General features: G+C 45.5%; 1 protein-coding gene across 6 annotated transcripts in view; it reads left to right on the forward strand.

Annotated features, from left to right (window-relative positions):
- AIFM3 (AIF family member 3) overlaps positions 1 to 27901 on the forward strand; it is a 103953-nt gene that overhangs the window by 60380 nt on the left and 15672 nt on the right. For all 6 annotated transcript variants that reach the window (XM_083151536.1, XM_083151535.1, XM_083151539.1 and 3 more), the window contains exons 9-18: positions 9 to 95; positions 3010 to 3101; positions 3868 to 3998; positions 6898 to 7013; positions 8014 to 8085; positions 9860 to 9923; positions 11260 to 11336; positions 13990 to 14107; positions 22754 to 22852; positions 23467 to 23542. In XM_083151536.1, coding sequence (XP_083007662.1) covers positions 9 to 95; positions 3010 to 3101; positions 3868 to 3998; positions 6898 to 7013; positions 8014 to 8085; positions 9860 to 9923; positions 11260 to 11336; positions 13990 to 14107; positions 22754 to 22852; positions 23467 to 23542 — 932 coding nt within the window. The remainder of the gene's footprint in view (positions 1 to 8; positions 96 to 3009; positions 3102 to 3867; positions 3999 to 6897; positions 7014 to 8013; positions 8086 to 9859; positions 9924 to 11259; positions 11337 to 13989; positions 14108 to 22753; positions 22853 to 23466; positions 23543 to 27901) is intronic.

Consider the following 27901-nt stretch of genomic DNA (forward strand, 5'->3'; position numbering starts at 1 on the left):
AATTGCAGTCAATGGATTCTCAGGCAGAACAGATTTTGCTACGATCCAAGGAATTCTTCCATACATATGACATTGAGGTTCTGACCGAATCCCAGGTAAGACTTTTTGATTGGGTAAAATATTTTCCTTATTCAATAGTAAAAGTATCTAAAAATAAAAACCATCCATTAAGCTCTTTAAAGCTGACTACACACCATGGGCCTAATTCAGACCTGCGCGCTAGGCTGTGAATATTCAGAGCCTAGTGCGCAGGTTAACGCTGAACCACTGCCCATGAGGCACATAAGGACTTCCATTGTGAAGGTGAGGGACAGGCAGGCAGGGTGGACAGTGAGCACATGACAGTAGGTTAAGATCGGACGGACAGTGAGCACGGGACAGTAGGTTAAGATCGGGTGGACAGTGAGCACGGGACAGTAGGTTAAGATCGGGTGGACAGTGAGCACGGGACAGTAGGTTAAGATCGGGTGGACAGTGAGCACGGGACAGTAGGTTAATATCGGGTGGACAGTAAGCACGGGACAGTAGGTTAAGATCGGGTGGACAGTGAGCACGGGACAGTAGGTTAAGATCGGGTGGACAGTGAGCACGGGACAGTAGGTTAAGATCGGTTGGACAGTGAGCTCGGGACAGTAGGTTAAGATTGGGTGGACAGTGAGCACGGGACAGTAGGTTAAGATCGGGTGGACAGTGAGCACGGGACAGTAGGTTAAGATGAGAGCTGGATTAAAATATGATGAAGAAGTGGGTCTTGGGAGCCAGTTTGAAGTTTGATAGAGATGTGGAGAATCTTATAGAGGGAGAGAATCCCAGAGGTAGGGTACAGCGCAGGCAAATTTTGGAGGCTGGAGTGTGAGAAAGCGATCAGTTAGCTATAGAGGTGGCATTCATTTGTAAAGGAGAGAAGATAGGCAGGAGTTTAAAGGGAGATAAGATCAGATATGTAAATGGTAGATGATTGGACGAGGGCTTTGTACATGAGTGTGAGATGCTTAATTTGGGTTCTGAAGAGGAGCTGGTGTTGGGCTTTTAGGAGAAGGGTGACAGATGTAGTACATTTGATGAGGAAGATGAGCCGGGCAACACTATTGAGGACAGAATGGAGTGGAGAGATGTAAGAGTCAGGGAGGCCACTTAGGGGATGGCTAAAGTAATCCAATCTAAACATGACCAGTAGTTTTTATTCTAGTGCTCTGCGCCTATGACAACCTGTGCAATTACGCTTTCCGGTCAGAGATTTCGCTCTGGTCTGTATCTTTATGTTGAGATGATTGCGACAATTACAGGGTTTTAGAATGAACACTAGACCAGTGAGAGGGATTTAGTAGCATCCAGTTTGAGAAAAGGGTCTGATTCCTTGAAATATTTTTTAGATGAAAACCGCAGGTTGCGAATGATACTGAATGTCTGGTTTGAAGGGGATGGAGCAGTCAAGGATAACTCCAGCACACTTGGGGTCTAGAAGAGATGGCTGTGTTGTCAATAAATAATTAAATTGTGGGAGGGACCATTGGACACAATCCCAATGAGGAGAGAGGGAGAGAGGAAAGGTGGATCAGAATATCAGGTTTAATTCAGCATAGAGAATTCGCAGTGGACTGTGAGCAAAAGTGACCGCCCAGACAGAAAAAACTGCCCCTAATATATTTGTAGATCCATTCAAAAAAACTGTGCTAGTCTAGAGCTTCCACGAATCTGCTCAAGTGTCAGACTGGAAGTGGTCATTTGTGACATCAGAGATTTACACCTGGGTAAACCTGCATTTTCACAAACACACCAAGAAAACACTGTGTTTTCCCCAGCCTCCTGTCAATGAAACTGATGCAACTCTGCGTCTTCTACCAATTTATGAATTCTCTGATAATCGATGCTGAATTAGGAAGTAAAAGAGCTAATTAACCAGCCTAAAAAGGATGTATAGAGGAAGAATAGGTTCAAGAACAAACCCTTAGGGGACACCTACTATTAGTGGAAGTGAGGGGGAGATGGAGTCACGAGAGTAGAAAGGAGTGGTCAGAGAGATAGGAGGACAGACAGTAGTGGGCAGTATCACATAGACCTAGTGAGTGTTGGAATTGCAGGAGGAAAGGCTCCACAGTGTCAGAAGCTGCAGAGAGGTTGAAAAGAATGAGCATAGAGTGGTGTCCCTTCGATTTGGCAGCATGGAGGACATTGCTGACTTTTGGGAGGGCAGGTACAGTGGAGTGGAGAGGGTGGAATCCGGACTGAAATGTGGGTACTTATGTAATATCTGGGCTTCCGTTTTTCTTATGAGACCGCGTCCCCTCGACACGCTTCGGGCACGGTGCCTCGCTGCGCTCGCCACACTATATAAAATCAACTCCATGCGTAGTTGGATAGTAGGGGTATGAAAAAATGGGGTACATTTAACATGGGAGTCCAGATAATACATAAGTACCGAAATGTGTAAAGCCACGTGGAGATGAGAGATGAGTAGGTAGTTAGAGTGTTAAGGGTAGGTTGTCCTAATATGAACATATACTCAGTGCTATTTTTCAGTAGGCTCCAGCAGGAACTGAGGCCCTTATTCTAGTTCACTCTTTCTGACAAAATCCTTCTTAGATGGACAAAACCATGTGCACTGCAGGTGAGGCAGGTGTTACTTGTGCAGAGAGATTTAGACTTCAAAGTGAAATCTATATTGCAGTGTAAAAATAAAGCAGTCAGTATTTACCCTGCACAGAAACAAAATGACTCACCCAAATCTAATTCTCTCTGCACATGTTAAATCTGCCCCTTGCAGTGCACATGGTTTTGTCCATCTAAGAAGGATTTTGTCAGAAAGAGTGAACTAGAATAAGGCCCTCAGTTCCTGCTGGAGCCTGCTGAAAAATAGCCCTGCATACTGTATACTGTTGTGTTAATGTCATTGTCTATGTCTATGACAAATTCCAGTTTTCCTTATTTGTTAATGACCCTTAATGTATGTGATATTTCACTTGTACTTCAAGCTTCTCTTAAATTCACATTGTACAGAAATGATTTCAGGTTGTCACTGTGGATACAAAGAACAAGATGGTTCTTTTTAAGGATGGATTTAGAATGGAATACAACAAGCTGCTCATCGCCACTGGGAGCACGTGAGTTGCTTTATTCTAATATGTCTAAAACAAAGTTCTGAGCTATTTTATGAAAGACTGCTGAAACCAGCTGGTAATATAATGCACCATGTTATTCCAACAGCCAGTCATCTAGGGGCCCATTTACTATGGGACGCATATACAATGCGATTTGGGCGGGATCTACCACCCAGGATCACATCACAGTATGCAATCCTTTTGGCAGAATGTATGTTTGGGCAGAGGCAGAGACAGGAGCTCCAAAAGGAGCATCTCCCTGCAATCGGCTTCGCTAAGTGCCTGCGCATGGGTGTTTAGTGCTGCCCCGCCGGCAATGTGATAAGTAGCCCATAGGCTACACAGTGGGCTACCTCCATCTCCGAATGGCAGTAACCCAATGTGATGCTGCCCGAAATTTGTACATCAGGCAGCATCGCATCCCCCATAGAAGCCTATGGAGAATGCGGCTGCCGGCGGGGCATAAGGTATCGTAGCAGGTATTGGAGATTCCTGCTGCGGTCCCTCCTAGATATATTCGGGGGGTACTTTATATGACGCAGTGTTTTGGGGGAATTGGCTGCAAATATTAAATGGTAAATGGGCCCCCTAGTGAGTTGCACAAAAATGAAATTACATTAGTTATATATTTTACAAAACAGTATGTTGTTAAAAAAGTCATATGCTAATTTTACAGCATTTCTTGTTACACGAGGCACTCTCAGACACATACACTGGACCTATGTCATAGAGATATTACAGGTAGTAACAAGTGACCAATTGTCCACAGCCCGAAAACATTGACCTGTAAAGGAAAAGAACTGGATAATGTTTTCACAATAAGAACTCCTGAAGATGCAAACAGGGTGGTGAAACTGGCAAGCAGCAAGAACGCTGTCATTGTGGGGGCATCTTTCTTAGGTGAGTCATTATCTCCTCCCGTATGTTGTCATTATGGGGGCATCTTTCTTAGGTGAGGCATTATCTCCTCCCGTATGTTGTCATTGTGGGGGTCATCTTTCTTAGGTGAGTCATTATCGCCTCCCATACGTTGTCATTGTGGGGGCATTTTTCTTAGGTGAGGCATTATCTCCTCCCGTATGTTGTCATTGTGGGGGCATCTTTCTTAGGTGAGGCATTATCTCCTCCCGTATGTTGTCATTGTGGGGGTCATCTTTCTTAGGTGAGTCATTATCTCCTCCCATACGTTGTCATTGTGGGGGCATCTTTCTTAGGTGAGTCATTATCTCCTCCCATACGTTATCATTGTGGGGGCATCTTTCTTAGGTGAGTCATTATCTCCTCCCATACGTTGTCATTGTGGGGGGCATATTTCTTAGGTGAGTCATTATCTCCTCCCATACGTTGTCATTGGGGGGGCATCTTTCTTAGGTGAGTCATTATCTCCTCCCATACGTTATCATTGTGGGGGCATCTTTCTTAGGTGAGGCATTATCTCCTCCCATACATTGTCATATATATGGCTGCTCGGGGCTCAGCTAATGATGCAGCAGAAGCAGTGGGTGAGAGGAGCATGTGACCAGGGCCATTTGTAGACAATTGAATGTCGCAAAAGTGACCAAAAGGAGGGTGTGGTTTTGCTGTAATGTGTGTAGCTTGTTGCAATGGGTGTGGCCTTTCAGAAAAAGACTGCCATACACTGACACTATAGTGCCCCTTACACCTTATTATTCCTCACACAGTAATGCCCCTTGCACAAAATTATGCCTCACACAATAATGCCCCTGACACCATATTATGCCTCCACAGTTATGCCCCAGTCAGCATATTATGCCCCTTACTATATATGCCACAGTACCTGCTCATTGTCAGAGGCACCCCCTGTTGTCACCCCCCCCCACACTTTGGCCCTTATTCTGAATCGGACGGTACGGCCCGCGTGCGGCCGTACCGCCGATGTTTTTAGTCTGCACATGCGCAGAGGTCAATCTGCGCATGTGCAGCCCCATTCGCCGCAGACGTATTTCGTCCGCCGCAAAGGGGGCGTATAGGGGCGTGAGGGGCTTCATACCCTCATTTCCCTATGTATACGCCCCGCGTTTCATGGGCGTTCCCATGCAAACGCGGGGCGTATGCATGCTAATCAGGGTATGACGCCACTGATGGGGGCGGAAAGCTGACGTCGCCGGATGTCAGCTCTCAGCCCCCATACAAGCTATCACACGGACGATTGTCCGTGTGGTCTCAGCTTGCGGGAGCTGCTGTGGCGTGCGGCCCTGCCTTCGATGGTCGACGACCATCGAATGCAGGGGGCAGCTCCCACCATGGTGGAGGCGTACGCCCCACCATTTTTATGCGGATCGCCAGCCGTCCGTGTACGGACGGCCGTGGCGATCCGTCTCGTGGGCGGGGATTGGTTTGTGCGGCCGGAGCACCGTGTGCGGCTCCGGCCGCACCAACCAGAATAAGGGCCTTTGCCATCAGTCTGCAGCCGCAGTACTTACCAGACCTTCTTAGTTTCTTGACTGAACTTCTATTAAATTGCCCTCCCAAATTGCCTGCCACCTCCTCTAGCATCCTTAACAACTGTCTCCACTGAGGCGGCAGCTCTTTTAAGAAGGTAATTTTCAATAGTAATCCATATGAGATAATGTGTACAGCAATGATAACGCTCTAAAATTGTCCCTGCATCTGCTACTGGATGTGTGTGTCCATTTCCTGAACAGAGCACCATTGCGTGTCCTCCATTGGCCCGCTTGAGGTACAACAAAGGTGAGACGCAGCATTAGCCCTAGATATATAGATAGATAAATAGATGGATATATCGATAAAAATTCAGTCAAAGATGGATTAATACCCCACGGGCCCTAGGCAACATACTGGTTTGGGCCTCTTTGATCCAGCTATGGGTGCAATGACCTCTTTCCTAGCTATGTTTAACATTGAAGTCTCGGGTCTGACTCAAAATTCCGAAAAGAATTCCAAACTAGGTCATTGCCAGGACTCCCCCAAATCAATCGCAGCGCTGGTACGGGTACAATAGCAACCATGGGTCTCAGCTGTAGGAGACTACAGTTCCATTCCCTGTCATCACTGGCGGAACATTCAGCCACTGTTAATACAGTGCTGGATTGAAAAGTACTGACACTTTTCAATAAAGAATGTGCAGATACTGGGTTAACCATTTTTTTCTGTCTGGCCAGACAGTGGACAAAAAATTGTAGCTACTGATAATTATTGTGCCCTAAATATTTGAGGACACACTGTGGAGATCACAGCTGGATATAACCAGCTACCAATATAATCAGATAACAGTGCCACATTAAAGAACTAATTAATTGTCATCATCAATTGTATATTTGATTTTATTATGTTTTATCTTATCACTGGCCAGTAAAATATGTCTGTTTAATACATTCTTAATCCCTTTTTCCTCTATACACTGTTTCTAGCACGTGTTTATATACTTCTACCTTTCTTGTTATCACTTCAAGAATTGGCAATTCCCTCTCACGTTGCCTGAACCATATATGTTTTAGAGTTTCTTAACTTTATTTATAAATTGTATAACATTTTCCAAATGATTTTTTTATGATATTGGCACACATCTGCAGTTGTTACTATTACGGCAAACTCAACAGAGTTTTGGGCCAACAGGGATAAGCGCCGGTTCCCACCCTTAAGCTCCTTACCTGCATCAAGGCATGTATCAAACTGCTGTTCAAATACTATTAGATCTCTAAGCTCTTGTTTTGTGATGACTCTCTCATTCTAAAAGGGCACGTTATATCACTTTACCTGAACTCATTTCTCATTTTTACTTCACTCATTTTTCTTCACATGAATTGTTACATTATAGGCATGGAAGTGGCCGCCTACCTGTGTGAGAAAGCTCACTCCGTCTCTGTGGTAGAACTGGAGAACATTCCCTTTAAGAAATTTCTAGGGGAAAAGGTTGGACTAGCTATCATGAAGGTATTGACCTTATGACTATAAATATATAACTGTATTTAAAAATTGGTATGCAATCATTCAACAGTTGTGATACACAACAAAGTATAATGCAGCGAAGGGTCTAAGTATTCTACATAATAATGTATGTAGGAAAGTAGGGATATTAACCTGTTTTGGCCCGGTGAGTAGTTTAATTTCCAACACTTTAAAATGTTTTCATTATATTAGAAAAACAAATTCCATAAGATTTTTCTTAAATGGGACAAAATTAGCTATCCATTAAGAAATCTCAAAAGTATTCCACAGGATTTAGGTAACGGGCCTAAACAGGATAATATATTACTGTATGTCTGCAGAAAGAAGATAAATCAATTTTTGACCCTTTGTATTGTGAGTATATATATTGATCAGTTTGTTACATTAACAGATGTGCTTAGAAATTGTACCACGGCTTTGGCAACTTTTCAGTTGTCAACGACAACTTGTCGTGTCAGCTTGCACGGTATGTTCCAAGCCAGCTGCTGCTAAGCTGTACTTAGTCCTTTCAGTCCTGTTCAATAGGGGTTTGTATCACTATTATATAGGACTGGTTGGTTGAGCTATATAGTGCATAATCTAATACCTGCTTGTTAGCAGCTTTGAGATTATAGTTGTCTTGATTCCTCCTTTTCAAAGAAATGTTACAGTACAGTATATGCTGCTTTGGAACTTGAAGAAAGGGACAGCTACCCCTTGTGGTCAAAATGTGGTAGTGCAGAAACTAGCACTCACCTTGTTATCAGATACATATTACAGTATGTGCACTAGTAATGATTTGTAGACTGTTATTGTAAAAAGCGTAATATGCCCTGCAGGGATGTTATGCAGAGAACTATGTGAACTATACCTTGCACTTGCTGACAATCACAAATAACAGTGACATATCATTTCCTACTACAGTACTTTTGAGTTTAGTATGACATGAAACATTGCAGCAGATAAATGTCGCTGTATACAGTAAGAGCATATGTCTTTATTGCAGGTGTTTGAAAACAACAGAGTGAAGTTTTACATGCAGACAGAAGTTTCTGAACTTCGGGAACAAGAAGGAAAGGTAACTGATAAACAGGAGGCTCTTACACATCTATGCTGATTTACAAAGACACGATTAATATTATTTTCTTAATTTAAACATTGTAAAACTAATATCAATGGACAATAGCCTGGGCTGTACTGATGGTGATTTTGCACGGGGGGTCGGGCGACGGATGGCTGCCCTGGCAGCACCTGTGTCCAGCTGATGGGAGAATGTGTGTAGTAGCACCCTGCTGCATGTAGTGGCACTGGGCACATACCATATTTATTTATTAATAGTTTCTTATATAGCGCACACATATTCCGCACAGGGGCGTAACTATAGCACCGCAGCCCCCGCGACCGCGGGGGGGCGCTGTGCATGTGCGGGCGCCGGGGGCTGCAGTGCTATAGTTACACCCCGCCGCCCCGCCGCCATCCCCCACAGTCTTACCTGTCAGTCTTCAGTACGCGCTGGTCCCGGCTCCCTTCTTCTGCTATGAGGACCACAACAAAATGTCCGCCCCCATGTAGCAGATAGTTCTCTGAAACTGTCTGCTGCATGGGGGCAGACATTTTGTGGTGGTCCTCATAGCAGAAGAAGGGAGCCGGGACCAGCGCGTACTGAGCGTAGCCAGGTAAGACTGGGGGGGATTGCATGGGCGGCGAGGCGGGGGTTGGTGCGGCGGGGCGGGCGGGCGTTGGTGCGGCGGGGTTCGTGGGTGGGTGGTGCGGCGGGGTGCGTGGGTGGGCGCCCTCCCTTTAACGGCGGGGGGGCGCCCAAAAGCTAGTTACGCCACTGATTCCGCAGCGCTTTACAGAGTATAGTTGAACATTCACATCAGTCCCTGCCCCAGTGGAGCTTACAATCTATATTCCCTACCAAATGTACACACAGACACACAGACATTCTAGGGTTAATTTGTTGGGAGCCAATTAGCCTACCAGTATATTTTTGGATTGTGGAAGGAAACCAGAGTACCTGGAGGAAATCCACGCAGGTACGGGGAGAATATACAAACTCCGCACAGTTAGGGCCATGTTGGGAATCTGATGTGATGATGTTACATGTACTAGAGGTGGCAGGTTGCAGGGGCTGGTGGGCACTGTATTAAACTAATAAACTACATATTAGATGCAGTTCTTCTCAATAAACAGGCAATATTTTTCAATATTTGCCTTTATCAGATCTTTTCCTTTTCGCAAGGGGATATGTAGCTGTGAGTTACCATCACTTACAGCGCTGTTGTTCTGGTAGGCTGCTGAATGGATATCTAATGTTGCCTACTAGTGTAATGTACCCAATGTATGGATTCCATGGCACAACTTGTACATACTGTATAGTGTGAGAACTAATCTCAGTGTTGCAGTTTTGCCACAATGTATTAAGGTCCATGCGCAGAGCGATTATGCCCAGTGTGTATGGTGTGCGCTGATGCGGAAACTAGGTGGGCTGAACAACACACTGAGCGTTTTACCCCAGCCATTTTCCCCAGAGGTGGACGGCTTTCCATAGCAGAAGGTTATAGAAAGCCATCCACTATGTCGCTCCGGCCACCGGTGATGATGCAGGAGCAGGCCGCAGCGCTCACCGCTGCCCCATACACACTGGCGCACAGACGAGACAACTGAGTGGCTTTCACATGAAAGTCACCCAGTGTGTACGGGGCTGTGCCCTGAATTTCCATGTGATGCATAATATGTGAGTTAATATCTTACTTTACTCACTGAGTAATGTGCGATTAATAAGAGAGTATTGTGTTTCCCTTCTGGTAAGCCATGTTGCATTCCCTAATGGCATCATTTGATTTCAGCTGAAAGAAGTGGTGCTGAAGAGTGGGAAAGTGCTCCGTGCGGATGTGTGTGTCATTGGGATAGGTAAGACTACTGCAGGAGCATAGTGCTGTATTATAGTGTGAGCATACATGAGTGCTGCTCAGTAACGCTGCAGGTCACAGCTTAACACTGTACCAACAATCATCATTGTGTGGGCTATGAGTCATAGGGTCGACAGTAAGTAGGTCGACCGATATTGGTTGACAGGCCATAGGTTGACATATGAAAAGGTCAACATGCCTTAGGTCAACACACAACACACTAGACCGACATGAAAAAGGTTGACATGAGTTTTTCACAGTTTTTGTTGCATATGTCGACATACGTGGCTGGCATGCTTTGGGCACAGTGCCTCGCTACCCTTGTCACAAATCTAACTTTATGATCACTTGGATAGTAAAGTCTGAAAAACCACCTGTTTTGGGGGGAAAAAATGGAAAAAAACATGTCCTTTTTCATGTCGACATATGGCATGTGTCAACCTTTTGACCATGTTGACCTAAGGTATGTTGACCCTTTTTCATGTATCGATCTGCGGCCTGTTAACCAATAGTGGTGGACCTAACACGGGTGGACCCGTGTTGTCACCAGGTAACCATGAAGAGATTCTAGGACAGAATACACAGTGCTTGTGTGCCATCAGCCTATTAGCGTGTATGGCAGTGTTGTCTTGATTTTCTGGACCTCCATGAACTACACAAAAAGACAATCATGATAATGATGAAGATCAATAACATATATGTTTCCTTTAGCTTAGTGATCTTCAAATTATTGTAGTGCAAGCTTATGGGGCCTACACATGGGGAGATGTGCTGAGCATGTGATGCTAGATCATACAGAGAGCTCCGCAAGATCGCTTAGCACACAGCGATGTGACAGTGCTGTGTGCTGAGCAATCTGTCACCCTGTCTGCACTTCACTATCGCTACGGTCCCTACACGCGGAACTATGTAGGATCATTTTCTAAGCAATCTTGTGAGATCGCTTACAAGATGCCCTGAAATTGCCTCATGTGTAGGCCCCAACCATTGCTTTTTAGAAAATATTTTTTGCCGGGTGTCAGTGAACAGCAGATTTTTAATGCAACCTTATATTGTTTTGTTTTCATATATTACAACTTTTAACAGCATCAGTATATTGGGCACTTTTGGAATTGAGTAAGCGATGGATTTGCAGAATAATAATAATAATAATAATAATGATGATGATATTTATAGAATAGAAATATATAGAATGTAACATCATTGTCAATAATTAAGCTATTGTATGCCATTGCTTTTCAGTAAAACTTAGTAAGATTAGTGCATTAACTTAGAATACTCTCTGTACACCAAATAAAAACCTACAAGTTATAACTGCAAAAATTGTCCTATTTTAGGAGCAAGTCCTACTACTGGATTCCTAAGACAGAGTGGTGTTACCATTGATTCCAAAGGATACATTCCTGTTAACAAGGTAACATTCACACAATTAATTTGTTATTGGTTACCCGAGGTGTGTTTTAGAGCTTAAAATGTAGTTGTAACCATGGAAACAAACTGTTGAATGCAATATTTGTTTCTGAATGTACAGTTTTGTAAGACAGGTAAAAAATCAATCACATGGCAGGGATGGGAATAGAATGATGCTTCTTCAGAACCATTGATGTTTTGATTCCGACGGCAAATGGCTAACCCTGCAATTGGGGACGATGCAATGTTTCCACACCCATGCAAGATGTTCTTCCAATGTACTGGGGGGGTAGGTTACAGGGGCAGGTAAACACTAATTTGATTAGCTTCTGTGTCTGGTAACTAAGCCAGCATGTTCAGGAGATAAGTGCACCCTCAGGCAACCCCCCCCCCCCCTCCAGTATATAAACCCGATTATTTTTAACATAATTTTCAGGATTTAAACTTTCAACTTCGTATACCACAGCCAGACACTTAACACATGAGCTATTTGCGGCTCATCGGATGCAACATTCTAAGGACCTTATTCTGGTTGATTCGCAAGGCTGCAAATTCGCAGACTTGCGAGTCTACCAGATGCAACCCTGCGAATGCTGATACGCACACTCCCCCCTCGCACGCCACATTCGTATGCATGGGCTGCAAATGGATGTTTAACATTAACATCCATTCGCAGGCTGTGGGGGAACACCCACATCATTCCATGGTCGCCGACCACACATCTAAGGTTGCTCTGAGGTATTCACAAAGAAGTGGGCGGGCAGTTGACATCCGGTGATGTCAGTTGCCTGCCCACGTCAACAGGCGATTTTAATGGGAACGCCCATGAAACGCCCATGGACACGACTATCCGCCACTGCCCCATGCTCCCAGCCTTGTATGCGTTCACCCAGCGAACGGTCTGTTCACCGTGGATGTACGCACCCGGCGTACAGGGGCGTGCAGTCAGGGGAGGCAGGGGAGGCAGAGCCTCCCCTGTCATAATGATGAAAATAATAAAAAGAAGATATATTTATATATCTTCTTTTATTATTTTCATAATTTCTCTCCGGCTGCCTCCCACCCTCTTACACTGCTGCATGTGAGGGTGGGAGGCAGCGGGAGAGGTGCCTCCCTCTGTTAACATTAAAACTGTGGGCAGCGTGGGCGGGTAGGGGTGGGCAGGAGGCAGGGTGCAGCAATGGGCTGTAAAAGCCCATTGAAAATTAATGGGGAAGCGGCACTTATACTGATGCCGCAATGACAGGGGCACCAGTATGAATGCACGCCCCCAGATATGATTGGGCCAGCGGATCCAGTGCTGGATCCACTGTCCAATCACACACATGCAGGGCCCACCTGGAGAGGATGCAGCAGCGCGGCCAGCGGGGAGTCTGGCGCTGCTGGGAGAAAGCCACAGCCGAGGAGAGGAATGTTCGCCGCCACCGCTGAGGAGAGGACAGGTGAGTCCGCCCGGGAGGGGAGGGGAGGGGGGGGGGGGAGGCCTGTGCTGTGCCCGCTCGCTGCAGTGTTAAGGGGGGGGGGGGGGAGAGGCTGCTGCATGTACCCGCTGCTGCCTGTGCCCGACCGCGGCAGTGCGGGGGGGATAGGCTGCCGCAAGTACCCCCTGCTGCCGGTGCCCGCGGTCAGAGCCGGCTCTGCCATTAAGCAGCTGCCTAGGGCGCCAGGATCTGGGGGGGCGCCACCAAGTCTGCAAATCACAAAATCAAGGGTGTCTATGAGGATCCTTGTTGTACTTAATGCTGGAACTTCTAAGACCTCACCTCCATACGTTCCCTTGAGACATACTTCCCCACTCTGCTGCCACCTCCTCCTTGTACTCTGTGTGAGTGGCAAAGGGGAGGGTGCAGAGGGCCTCCAAGGAAAGCAGGGGACTTGCCTTCCTTCCCAGGGGCTGGGATGACCACAGTATTTTTTTTTGGGGGGGGGGGGGGTAGGTTGAAGTTTTGCCTATGGTGCTGAGAAACCTTACACCGGCCCTGCCCGCGGTGAGGTGAGTGCCTCCCCAGGCAATGTCCTCACCGCACGTCACTGCCGGCGTATGCACATGGGCAGAAATGCGGCTGCACATACGCACAACATCGGTTCCTGTGCGAACCACAGCTTAGTTAATTACTTTCTGTAACCTACCGCTTGATTAATAGACAACTGCAGCTGTGGTAACTGACTGGGACACAGCTGACAGCAATGCCGTTTGCCATATCAGCTCATTGCTTCACCCGGTCAGTTTGCCAGCAACACAAGACACAAATATTGCTGAGCTGTTTAAGCACACACTAACACAGCTGCAATAACCATAAAAATACATTGTCTAATAAGCATCCAAAGGTTGGGCATGACATTATAGGATCATACAAGTCTTATTTAAATGAGCTAAAAGGTAAGCACCATGGTAAACATCTATCCATTGGTTGAATAGTTACAGATCTTCCCCAGTGCATTTTACATTTCCTTAGCAACCTAAAGTAATCCAAATTGTAAGATATTTGTTTGGATTGTGTGGCAAAATTAGCCAACAACTAAAATACTCCACAATGCTACACTTTGATTTATTTACGTAGAACAGTAACTGAATCGAATGCACCCATGTGAAATGAACATTTATACCACTTATATATTTTATTTGTACATTAAATACAATACTTTCTTATCTGCAGATGATGCAGACAAATATTCCCGGTGTCTATGCTGCAGGGGACGTTGTCATTTTCCCACTAGCTTTTCGGAATAACAAAAAACTCAATGTACCTCACTGGCAAATGGCACACATGCAAGGTAATAGTGTGTTGGCACATATGTAAGGTAATAGTGTGTTGGCACATATGTAAGGTAATAGTGTGTTGGCACACATGCAAGGTAATAGTGTGTTGGCACATATGTAAGGTAATAGTGTGTTGGCACATATGTAAGGTAATAGTGTGTTGGCACACATGCAAGGTAATAGTGTGTTGGCACCTATGTAAGGTAATAGTGTGTTGGCACACATGCAAGGTAATAGTGTGTTTTGTACACAACCTATTGTTTATATATATGTGTGTATGAAAAAAAGTGTGAAAAGTTAAAACTAATCATTAAATGACCAAAGAAAGCATGACATATGTGATCTGCATGAGATGCCATCCAAACGCAGCGCTTTGTTTTTTTAAAGGGGAGGCACTTACAAGTCACAGCTGGCAAACTCGGCGGCATTATATTTGGCCTGTAATGTTTGCTAGAAACATTGGATTACATAGAAAACAAAGTAATGGATGCATTTTACATAGCTGCCTATGACTAGATAATAGATGCAAAAGGCACTTCAGGGAAGGGCAGAAAAAGTTGCAGGATGGCTTTCTATGGTGAGTGAGGACTGGGATCTTGACAACGTTGCTGTGAGCGATCCTCAAAATATCCGCTAAAAATGCCAGCGCCGCTCACAGCGACTGTTCGTCTTTTGGGGGGTTCAATATTTAACTAACCTTCAATTAATTGTCTTAGCCATATTTGTATTTGTTTATACTAAAAGAACAGTTGCTGTGAGCGACGCTGGAATTTTTAGCGGATATTTTGAAGATCGCTCACAGCAACATTGGCACGCAAAGGGTTAAAGAGAGGCATGCCGATTTTGATAAAATGTCAACAGGCAACATGTTGATAGTCTAAGAATGTCATCAGAATGTTGACATTAGGGCTAGATTGTGGAACAGGAGGGCTAGGGTTTAGCACTAGGGGATGTTAGGGTTAGACTACGCGAAAGAAAGACATTTACAGCAAAATAACAACAAAATCTACTACAATGTTCATGTACATTCGATATAAACAGTTTCTGATAATTCCTAACTCAAGTAAGCGTGAGAGATTGTGCAGATAAGAAACAATGATAAAGCATTTTAACAATGTCAACTTTTTTTTATCGCTTTACACCTATAGTGTTCAATTGCATAACATGAACTTTGACATATACCATAAAGTAATTTGTACATTTCCTTATATTGATTTATCTGTCAGATTGAAGATCATGAGCAAACAAATTTCTTATCTTTATAGAACACTAGAGGAATGTATGCTATCCTAATGAGGCCTACACACATACCGATTTATTGGCATTTTCTAAGCGATCTCATCATTTTGTGTGTAGAGGCCATAGCGATAGCCATGCGCAACCATGCATGTCGCACGCACCCAGCGATTAATATCCAGCATGCTGGATACATCTGCTTAATTACCAGTCAGTGCCGGTGTTCTCACCGGAACACTGGAGTGTTCTCACTGACAGATCGCTCAACACACAACGATGAATCATCACTGTGCAGCATTGTGCGCTGAGCAATCTTGCTCTAGATTGTTCTGATCGCTCAACAAAATCTCCCGTGTGTAGGCTCCAGTAGGCTTTATGTTCCACAAATTTCTAAATAACAATTAGAGTTTCTAAAAAACCAAAGTAGAATTCCAAGATTGAATTGCCAGAATTTTGAAGCTCATTCATGTTACAGTAAAGACCCATATCCACTAGAACAGGGGTGGCCAAACCTGTCCCCGAGATCTACCAGTCCACATTTTCCAGATCATCTAGGTGGTGCACAACTGTAGTCATTACTGACTGTCACATTGCACAACTCGCTGCATTCATTCCTACTATAGATCCACAGGTTGCCTGACAAACATGAACTTTTGTTAGATCTTGAGGACAGGTTTGGCCACCCGTGAACTAGAAGATCCCCGCCAATGCCAATATTGTCGGCGGCAGGGACCCGGCGGGGGGGGGGGGGGGGGCAGGCAATGGCAAGTGCATACACACTTGCTGATGCCGCACACAAGTGGGTCTCAAAGGTCTTGAAGTCTCCCTTGTCCGAACATCTTTGGACGAGGGAACAGGTCATTAATTACGCGCTGGAGCACACATCATTAATTATGCACAGTGTAAATCACTAGGCGATATTGTTCACAATATCGCTCAGAAAGCCCTTTCTGAACGATATTGGGAACAATATCGTCTAGATTGTATGGGGTTTTAAGACTATACTTATTCAATATCTGTAGTTCTAGGTAGAAGTATTTTGTTGGCTGATTTTTTTTTTCTTTTTGCAATATTAGTATTTCTCTTTCAATGGTCCTGGTGACACAGCTCAACACTGGGATGTAGGAGGGTCCGAAGGAGCCAGGCACCTATCCTAAAGCTTTTAGAGGGTAGGCTCCTCCCCTACTGCATCCCGGACTCTTCAGTTCGTGTTAGGTGCCCACTGGAGTGGGTGCTATTCTAAAGGGCTGCAGGAGCAGCTGAAGAAATAGAGTAGTTAGGGGAATTTTATTATTTTATTAATTTTACTCTAGCTAGGTAGGCACAGTGTGAGGATTCTCATAGTGAATCCTCACACTGCTAGCGCAGCAGGAGCTGACAGAAAGCGTGTCCTGTCAGCTCACTGTGAACAAGGGAGACGCTGTCTGGCCTCCCTGTGCAGCACTTACAGCTTCTGTTAAGAAGCTGCCTGGGCTCCGGGGCGTCCTGAAACCGGCTTCACGCTTAGGCGGGGATCATGGGGGACAGGCGCTCCGTGATGGCGGCGGCCATTTTCTGCGGAGCTTACACACTGAGCTCCTGTATGAGAGGACAGCAGTGTTGTTACAGGCATGTTCCAAGTGGTCCCCAGTCGAGGGGGAGATACTGGAACTAGGAAATCCTACCAAGGGAGCGGCTGACTGGGGGTGGTTGGCACCAAAAGTCATGGACACCGCAGCAGCAGGGACTTTGGTCTCTTCCCTCACTCTGCTTTTGGCGCCTTGCAGTATGCTTGCAGCGGAGCTGAGCTGGCTTACAGATCCTGGCAGAGTGTTTGGATTTCCTGGGCATCGTTTCCCCACATCTGAAACCGACAGACAGCTAAGTGACTGAGTGCATTAAACCTGTATAATCGCTTTTGTACATTGTATGCACTGTGTAGTTCACTTTTCATCATGTCTGAGCAACATGCTGTGGTTTTCGGGGAGGGAGCCCTTATTGCACTGAGCGCTTGTAATGTGTGTACACAAAAATTTGTTCCTGAGCAGATGGCCAAGGGGGGCTCATGTAATACTTGCGCTGCTGTGAGACCCATGGGGAGTGAACCTCAGAGGGCAGAGCAGATTGAACCCGCGTGGGCTAGTGCCCTGGGCAGGTCAGTGAACGCTTTGGTGCAGTTACTGGACAGACAGAGTGATGTCTTGGTAGAATCCCAGAGACCTATGCCATCATCTCAGCAGTCCTCTGGCTCCTTGCCTCTTACCCAGGCAGATCCTGCCTTTATTCAGGTGATGCAGGATACTGCAAGGGGGATCAACAGGTTTAGTGAAATACTAGACAAGATTGATGTTGATGTTGCAGGGACCCCTAAAAGGTCTTTTGCTATGCCTGTAATGGTAGATGAAGAGGAGGGAGCGTATACTGACATCCCCTGGGATCAGGGTGATGATTTGGAAGATGCCTCTTCTGCAGGGGTAGAGAATCTTATTATAGCTGTGAAACAGGCTTTGAAACTTTCAGTGGAGGATAAGACTCCTGCTAAAGGTGTGTTTAAGCGACAGCGTAAGGAGGCTGTTACTTTTCCTTTAGATGAAGGTTTACAGGAATTGTTGGAAGGGGCTTGGAAAACCCCTGATAAGAGGCTGCAGATGCCTAAGAGATTCCTTAGTCTGTACCCCATGCCAGAGTCTCATGCGGAGCTCTGGGAAAAGGTGCCAGTTGTGGATGCCTCAGTGGCACGTTTGTCTAAGGCTACTGTATTACCAGTACAAGGCGGTGCAGCTTTCAAAGATCCGGTGGACAAAAAGCTGGAGGGAAACCTCAAGGCTATATTTGAAGGGGTGGGATTCACCCTACGTCCTCTTATTGCTTCAGCCTGGGCCTCTAAGGCCATGATTGAGTGGGCTAATGATTTATGCACCATGCTACAGGCTGACCCTGGTGTATTGCTGCTGGCGGAGAAGCTTAAGGCTGCTGCAGAATATGTATTGGAAGCAGAGGAGGAGGCACTCAAAATGGCGACTAGAGTGTCCACAGTTTCTATTAATGCCAGGAGAGTGCTCTGGCTTAAGGCCTGGGAAGCAGACAATGAGTCTAAGAAGGCCTTAGAAACTTTAGCTTTCAAAGGAAAGTTATTATTTGGATCTGAATTAGAGGAGATCATTAAACAGGCCACGGGCGGCAAAAGTACATTTCTGCCGGCTCCCATGGCTAAGCAGACATCCAGATTTTCTGCCTTTAGGCCGTCCCTTTGGCCCTCCCCTAGAGGTGGTGCGTCCTTTCGAGGACAGTCTTTCAGGGGAAAGTTTCAGTCTTCCAGGGGCAAGGCCCCGAAGTCTAAGTTTGGCTCCTTTCACAAGAAGCCTGCCCCCAAAGGAGAGGACAAACCCTCCGCATGACTGTCAGGGGATTTGCCCGGCAGTGATAAAGGTGTGGGGGGGGGCGTCTATCACAGTTCAGGGACGCATGGGCTTCTCTAGACCAGGATGCCTGGGTGTTAGATATTATAGCCCAGGGCTACAAAATCCCTTTCGGAGGTCTTCCGCCGAGAAGATTTATCCTCACGTCTTTGCCAAAGGAAGCTCGGCTCCGTACGGCTCTTGTGAGTACAGCTCACTCTCTATTAGAGAAGGGGGTGGTAACTCCGGTTCCCAGGGCAGAGTGGAAGAAAGGCTTTTATTCCACTCTGTTTCTGGTGCCCAAACCAGACGGGTCTTTCAGACCAATGCTAAATTTGAAGTCTCTAAATGTCCATTTATGGGAAGACCATTTCAAAATGGAGTCTCTACGGTCAGTGCTCCTAAGCCTGGACCAGGGAGAATTTTTGGCGTCCATGGATGTCCAGGACGCATATCTTCATGTTCCTATACACCCAGAACATCAGGCTCTGTTGAGATTTGCAATAGGAGACCTGCATTTACAGTTCCAGGCGTTGCCCTTTGGTCTGGCCACTGCGCCAAGGGTATTCACAAAAATAATGTCGGTGATGGCGGCTGTGCTGCGGCTCAGGGGAATCACAGTGATACCTTATTTGGACGACCTGCTGTTCAAAGCAGAGTCAGCAGCCATGTTACAAAGTAATTTGGCAGAAGCCATCAGTTTTTTGCAGGCTCACGGCTGGATTTTAAACTTACAAAAATCTCAGTTGATACCGTCACAGAGGCTCCAATTCTTGGGAGTCATTCTGGATACCCATCTCCATCGGGTATTTCTCCCGGAGGCAAAGGCCAGGGATCTGGTCGCCTTAGTCCAGGAGATTCTCAGCGCTCGGAGCATTTCAGTATGGAGGTGCCTCAAGCTGCTGGGGAAAATGGTGGCGTCGTTCGAGACGCTGCAGTTTGCCAGGTTCCACTCTCGGGTGTTCCAATGGAACATCTTGACGGCTTGGTCAGGAAACACACAGACAATGAAGTCGGAGCTGATAGTGCTGTCTTCGGACACTCGAGACTCCTTGAAATGGTGGACAGAAGTGGATTCCCTTCAGTGGGGTCGGTCATTGCAGACCTGGAACTGGCTGGTGGTGACTACCGACGCCAGCCTCAGGGGCTGGGGGGCAGTAGTCTTAGACCTCAGGCTGCAGGGCTTGTGGACTGCAGAGGAGTCGGCTCTACCGATCAACATCTTGGAGCTGAGGGCTGTCTGGAAAGTGATTTCCTTGGCTGGAGACAGGTTACAGAACCTCCCTTTAAGGATTCAGACCGACAATGCCACAGCTGTGGCGTATCTGAATCACCAGGGAGGTACACGCAGCAAATTGGCCATGTGGGAGGTGTCCAGAATCTTCCTGTGGGCGGAACAGAATGTTCCAGCTGTATCAGCTATATTCATACCAGGAGTGGAGAATATAGAGGCCGACTTCCTGAGCAGGGAGGAGCTCAAGGAAGGGGAATGGAGCTTAAACCCTCAAGTGTTTCAGCAGATCATCTTGAAGTGGGGAACTCCGGATGTGGACCTGATGGCATCCAGGTTCAACCATCAGGTGCCCAGGTTCTATGCCAGAATGAGGGATCCACTAGCGGAGGCGGTGGATGCCATGACTATCCCCTGGGAGGGGAATCTCCTTTATGCCTTTCCACCAGTACCAATGCTGGCGAGACTTTTAAAGAAAATACAGGCTCAGGCGGTTCCGGTGATCTTAGTGGCCCCAGATTGGCCAAGGAGGTCCTGGTACTCGAGGCTTCAGAGGTTGTCTGTGGACTCGTGGCGTCTACCTCTGAGGCCAGACCTTCTAAGACAAGGCCCATTCAATCACCTGGATTCAGCTCGATTAATTTTGACGGCCTTGCTATTGAGACCGCCATTTTGAGAAGTAAAGGTTTTTCTGACGCAGTGGTTCACACTATGATTAAAGCCAGGAAGTCTGTATCCTCGGCAAATTATTATAGAGCCTGGAAAACTTACATTCGATGGTGTGAGAGACGGAAGTCACACACATCTCGTTTTAAGTTATCAAAAATGATAGAATTTTTACAAGATGGTTTCTCATCGGGACTAAGCCTTCAGTCATTGAAAGTGCAGATCTCGGCCTTGTCCATCTATTTCCAGAAGAGGATAGCCATTTTACCGGAAATTCAGACTTTTTTACAGGGGGTATCTAGGTTGAAACCTCCATACAAACAACCAGTAGCGCCTTGGGATTTGTCGCTGGTTTTGGAATGCCTTCAGAAGGCACCTTTTGAACCTTTGAGGTCGGCGGACCTTAAGTTTCTCACATGGAAGCTGGTGTTCTTGTTGGCAGTGGCATCAAATCTCCTTTCTTAATTTTTCATGACGATAGGGCAGTTCTTCGGACAGTGCCTCAGTTTTTGCCGAAGGTAGTCTCTGCCTTCCATCTAAATCAGGAGATAATTCTACCTGTGTTTCAACCCCCAGAGGGTTCTAGAAAAAGGGACAAATTGAGGAATTTGGATGTTGTGCGTGCTTTACGCATTTATGTGGACAGAGTTAAGAGTGTCAAAAAGACTGACACCTTGTTGGTGTTGTATGACATACACAAAATTGGTTGGCCTGCATCTAAGCAGACTATTGCTAGGTGGTTGCGATCTGTGATAGCATTTGCATACACCAAAGTGGGAAGGCCTGTGCCGGCCAGAATAAATGCGCATACCACCAGGTCAGTTGCCACCTCTTGGGCGGTTCGACATGGGGCAACAGCTGAGCAGGTTTGCAGGGCTGCCACTTGGTCATCTGTTCATACCTTTGCCAAATTCTATAGATTCCATGAGTTCGAGTCGGAGGACGCATCATTCGGGCGAGCAGTGCTGAGAGCTTCAGACCTGAGCGTACCCACCCAAAGGACCGGCTCTGGAACGTCCCAGTGTTGAGCTGTGTCACCAGGACCATTGAAAGAGAAAAAGGGATTTTTGTATGAACTTACCGTTCGAATCCCTTTCTCTGATATGGTCCTGGTGTCACAGCGATCCCTCCCTTACGCTCAGTAAGTATGCCAGAGTTCATGATGTTCATGTTAAAATGGTTAAAGTTAACAGTTATTGTTAAAAAATGTGCGTATAATAATTGCAGGCGTTTGTACTGAGTTAATGTATTCCAGTGGCTTTGAAAGATTGAACTGAAGAGTCCGGGATGCAGTAGGGGAGGAGCCTACCCTCTAAAAGCTTTAGGATAGGTGCCTGGCTCCTTCGGACCCTCCTACATCCCAGTGTTGAGCTGTGTCACCAGGACCATATCAGAGAAAGGGATTCGAACGGTAAGTTCTTACAAAAATCCCTTTTTGTGCAATAATGAAAAAATCATAATAACTTGCAATAACCCCTCCCTCTAAATCTCACCGAGGTGAATTTATTGACATATTCAGATGTAGTGGAGGGGTTGGGAAATCCTGGTGGTTGGGATCCTAGTGGCAGTAAACTAAACCGGAATACCGATGCTCAGCAAGCTGACATATACCGATGAGTATTTTAAACCTACCCTTTACTCTAACCCTTCCCTCCTGCATCCTAAACCTAGCCTCCCCCCACAGCCTAACCCTTTGAGCATCTGTTAGCAATGTGAGCATCAGATTCTGGTGTTAAGATCCTGACCTTCAGGATGTGGTTGGATATGCATCCTCTTTAATGAATATTCCGACTGACAGGACATACCATATAACCCGTGATGGCAGGAGGAGCATATAAGTAGCTTGCAGGAGACACAAATTGTACCCTCAAGGGCTCACTTTGCTCGCCATGCTGAAGGCATGGTGGCTTACTCTACTTCACTCGCCACTTGGTTACTAATGGTTACTAACCGGCGATGGCGTGGACAGTAAAATAGGGGCTCCACCGACTTTGCCGTCGGGGGTCACATGGTATTTTCCATTGGTCACGTGGTCCAAACTACACTTACTGCATGGGAACTAGCTGCTACCATATACTGACTACATCCCGTAGCGGTGCGCATTTTCTGTTACATTCACACTTCTTATTTCCTGTTCTCTTGGGATCCAGGTCGTATCGCAGCACTGAACATGCTCGCTCAAGGAACAGAAATAAATACGATTCCTTACCTGTGGACGGCAATGTTTGGGAAGAGCATACGCTATGCAGGTAAAAGTACAATTGTGTATGGTGAATGTGTAGATGTTTCCACAAACTTTAAGCTAGAAAATTACAATATTGGTAGGACTTTGTGTCACATATAACAACAGACATAGAGACGAGAGTGGGCCAGAGACTGGAAAAAGTTGATGGTGTATCAACTTTGAGGAAGAAGAGCTATAAGTGATGGAAATATAATAAAAATTAAATAAAGAATGGATTAAAATATGAATAAATTAAGGGGATTCCTTACGGAAAAAAATGTTCTGCCAAAAATGCATCTTATACGCATTCATATGCAGACACAACTGCAGTCACACATAGACTATTGGCAGGCTGCATTCAATTTCATTCAGCAGAGTCTACATGCATTTTATTTGTAAATTGATGCAAATAAGATGTATGTTTGGGAAAAAATGCACCAAACAAAACGCCCGGGATTAGTAAACGCATTCAAAACTAGAAGGGCTGTTTAATGTGACCGCAGCAATGATGAGAGAGGACACATCTGTAAATGCATGTTACTTTTCAAAATATTTCTTAGAAATAACTGACATACTGTATAGAATGTTGCCTATGTGTATTATACAAGCTGTAACTGCATCTTCATTTTCCTGGTTCAGGCAATGGTGAAGGTTTTGATGATGTCATAATTCAAGGGGATATTGAAGAATCAAAATTTGTGGCATTTTATACAAAGTAAGTCCTTTTTCTTGTTATGTGCCTTATTACCTAGTCTCTCACCGTTTCTGATTAATCAGTGACAGCCCAAAGGTGGATAAAGAAAGCTCTATCAGATACAAAAAATACTACCCCCCCCCCCCCCCAAAAAAAAAAAAACAATATAGAACTCACTTTTGTATATGATGGTGTAACAGATGTATATCCTGTAAAATGGAATAGCCAGTTTGCGACAAGTGGCCTGGTCCACACGTTAAATGATGAAGATACAGGGGTGTATGTAATATAGCCCACAAAATGCAGACACAGATGCAATTCCAACGAGTTTGCAGTGTTTTTAAAGCAGCAATAGTTTAAAGGCAAAATCTACCTGATTTTACCTTTTTAAATGATTGCCACTTTAAAGAATGCAGACAGACTCACCAGAATCGTGCCCTTTTCTAATAAAGAATAATAGTTTTAGATGTCTACTTTTTATTTAGGAGACCACTTAGCAGCTTCTACTTACTTTTAAGAGGTGGGGGGGGAGTGATGCTACCTTTGTGCTCAGAGAGGAGAAAGCCAGCCCTGGGTCCCGGGAACCGGTGCAATGGATCTGGTGGGCATTGGGACCATGTGTAGATGTCACATTCATAAAACACCAGCTTGTATGGACTGCATTGGCTGCAGCCCATAGAAGCCCACTGCATTGGCTGCAGCCCATAGAAGCCCACTGCATTGGCTGCAGCACATAGAAGCTGTATTGGGCTGCACAAAAGGCATGGCGTGCTTCCTACTGGAAGCCCACTCTTTGCTTATGGCAGCCTGGTCTGGCAGTCCCAGATGGAGGAAATACCTCTAAATAGGACTCTCTGTAGAGTATTTTCCAAAAAAAAGCTACTACCAGTCACAGTAAAGCCTGTGTAGTCACTGACTGCATTTGGCTAACTGACACTGAGCAGGGTGGTGGATTTTGCTTGAGGCAGGCAACATTCCTGCAACCCATAGGCAAAATCTGCCACTTTGTTGACAATTACCGATTTTGTAAAGCAGCATCCATTTGTCTGCTGGAAAAATACTTACTATGAGCCAGTGATAAGAATCTCCTGATAACCTCAATAACTTCTATGGCTGCACAAAGTGAACACTTGAGTCCGTTGTATCTTACACAAGAGAATATACCAATCCAATAACTTGCCAATGGAAAAAACAATATCTGCATAATAATGACATCAGTGACATGGTCTAAAATGATGTTATGTTGATAACATTTCTAGTATTGTGACTTTTCTTGTGCATAATTGATATCTATAAAAAACGATTTGACAATAATTACAATGAGCTTTGCCTCTGTCACAGGTTATTATCTAGAGCGTCAAAATAGTTGTGTAAAGATTTGCGTTATTTTACTATTTAGGCGATCCAAAAGGAGCTTGTATCCCAATAGTAAGATGACACCCTACGTAGAGCAATGGAGGTAATATTTAGGAGCACTAATTGAAAGCTCCAGGTTAAGGGTGACTTTCTCTGGTTCTTCTAGACTGAACAATAGAGCTGACCTCCCTATCTATAACAATGGTGCCATTCTACTACTAGCGTACACTTCTGCGTCTTCTAGTGATGTTTTTTAGCATTATTTTACTACATGTATAAACTGGAGATCTCATGCTTAGCCATTCAAAATAACCCAACCTAGGTTCTAGTGCCTTCATCGCATATAGGGGTCTATTCAGACCTGCTCTTTGAGCAGCGAATTGGGCCCCGTCTGCTATAGTGGGGGTGTGTGCATGTGCATAGTACCTCATGCGAATGTGAAACCCCCCGAAGCGAATGCCTTCAGTGAGTATTTCACTCACTGCGGCGTTCGCAGAATGATTGACAGGCAGGGGGTGGTTGTTGGGGTGCGCCTAGCGTTTCATGGGCGTGTCCAGGGCAGGCGGATGACACCACATGACATCAGTGCCTGCCCTCAATTCGCAAAACACCGGCAGCTTTCTCCTCTGTGTGGATGCATGCTCGCATCATGTTGCGGGGATTCGGTCAGCAGCAGGGGGTGCGTTTGGTGGGGCGGCGTTTACCTGTTCACTAGGCAGCGAATATATGCAGCCTAGCGAGCAGCCTGATTCTGGCCCATTTTACCATGTGTTTCATTTGTACTGTTGCAAAGAACATTTGCAGATTTTACTCCTTAGTGCACATTGGGGTATATTTAAGTCTGCCCTTAAACTATGTGGAACTGCTGTTTCTGCATGTTAAGGGTGAACATTAAGCATCCATTAAATGTACCAATACAGAGAATCAGGGATATCTTCAGCTTTCTGTCCGCCAGCCCCCACAGCAGCCGTCACTAAAGGTTTCTATGGAGTAATATTTATTTCCATAGGATACCTCCCTGGCACTCGCAAGGAGAAAGGGAAATGTGCAGGTTCCATTGGCCACAGTGTATCTCCACTCCTCTGTAATTAGCTGATGATACTGGAGTTCCCCTGATTTATTAGCTAATATTAGTGGAGTAAAGATAAATAGAGGAAAACAGAACACGCTCAGTGGGGGGCACACTAGCTTTGGCAGGGAAATACACTCGGATAGAAATGGCCCTAGGCTTCGCAATCAGGTCGCAGCTGGTGATGTGTAAACGCTTTCATTTATTTACTTATTGACAGTTATTTATATAGCGCACACATATTCCGTAGCGTTTCAGAGTTTGAACATTCACATCAGTCTATTTTATGGCGAAGTGTACGCACAATAACTATGTGCCTGCATAATTTTGGGGCATGTCGTGGAGAGGACCAGATGTGCGGGGTGTCCTTGCCCTGTGTTGGACTGCCGCCAGAAGTTGTAATTTTGCAAAACAACGTAAAATTGCAACTCATGCTGAATTAGCCCCTTTATTTGCTAATTGTTGTTGGTTAGGATGTAGATACTGTGTATATGGACATAATAATGTCCTCGTACATCTTTACTGCAGTCATACCAAACAGCCCCTCTAGATGTGCCAGGTCATGTGAGAATCTTCTGTCATCTGAATCTGTTTCGCTGAAAATGCCTGAGCCTGTATTTGAAGCACAGCAGACTTTGGTATGGTAAAAAGCTGCAGCTGCTGAACCATAGCACTTTGTGAAACCCAGTCACTCACAGATTTACAAGTATTGCATATCAAATTAATCAGCACAGTCTCCTGGTGTGGCCTCATTGCATTCTGTTGTGTTCAAGATGCCAGCAGACTCTCATGGAATCTGATGTGCCAAAAGAGACTGTGTGGCATGAATACACAGCTGTATAAGCCACAAGCTCGGGACTCCTGAAAAAAAAAAGAGGCACGGCCTCTGTGAAAGTGGGCGTGGCCTTGTGGCAATTCCTACCATACACAGCCCATTTTCCATCACTATGGTGACATGGCCAGTACCCTGTAAACTGCTGGCCATGCCTCCAGCCTGCAGCCCCATACTTGGATGCTATGCGCATGTGCGCAACGTATAACCTGCTGCCCGTAGGTGGGATGTGGGACAGTCCCAAAAATGGGACTCTCCTGTGAAAATCGGGACAGTTGGGAGGTATGGAAAAAATGTATGAGGTCTCATTTATATATCCATATACACAGTATATACATCTGTAGAGATCACTGATCTCTATGGTTTGCTGTAGTGACAGCAGCCGGTGTTCTGTATGTGCAGTTGGCTGTACCTAGGTAAAACACTCTACACGCTGTACTCTGTTGTGTGCAAGGCCTAAAGGAAACCAATACATACTGTATAAAAAAATGCATTTATATCCAGACATCAGGACTACTTGTAAAAATGTCGACATATGAAAGTATGAATGTATTAGAGATAGCTGCCTTTTAGTTTAAGGGGCCATCTACTTGCATGCACAGTACAGATACAGCTGCTATAGGGACAGGGAAGTATAGAGCCTAGCCGGACCCAGATATTTATCTGGGGCATATCAAATACAATACATAGAAAGCACCCAGCACACAGCAGCACTGTATGTGCTGGTTTGAGTAAAATAGCTGCTACAGCTCCTGCTTCCAGGTAATGGGGGAGGACCAGGGCCCCCATTGGTGAACTCCATCAGACCTGAGTCTGGGTATTTAGTACCCCCCCCCCCCACCCCACCCCACCACCACCACCTCTTGGCACAGGGATATGGCACAGTTATTTAAAATTAGGTGGTAGCTCTATTGTCCAGTCATTCAGTAATAACTTTACCATTGGGATCTTCATTTCATCCTCAGTGGTATTTCTTTTCCAATCGTCTGCCTTTATAAAGCCACCATCACAAATCACACATTCGTATGAACTTGACACATGGTGTAGGAAATAGAATGTTAGCATTTCAGAAAGCATTCCCTCTCAGTGCATGATACACAGCTAATTGTCTTTTGAGACTGTA

The sequence above is a fragment of the Crinia signifera genome, chromosome 1, assembly GCF_055691185.1.
Source record: "Crinia signifera chromosome 1, ASM5569118v1, whole genome shotgun sequence".
NCBI lineage: Eukaryota > Metazoa > Chordata > Amphibia > Anura > Myobatrachidae > Crinia > Crinia signifera.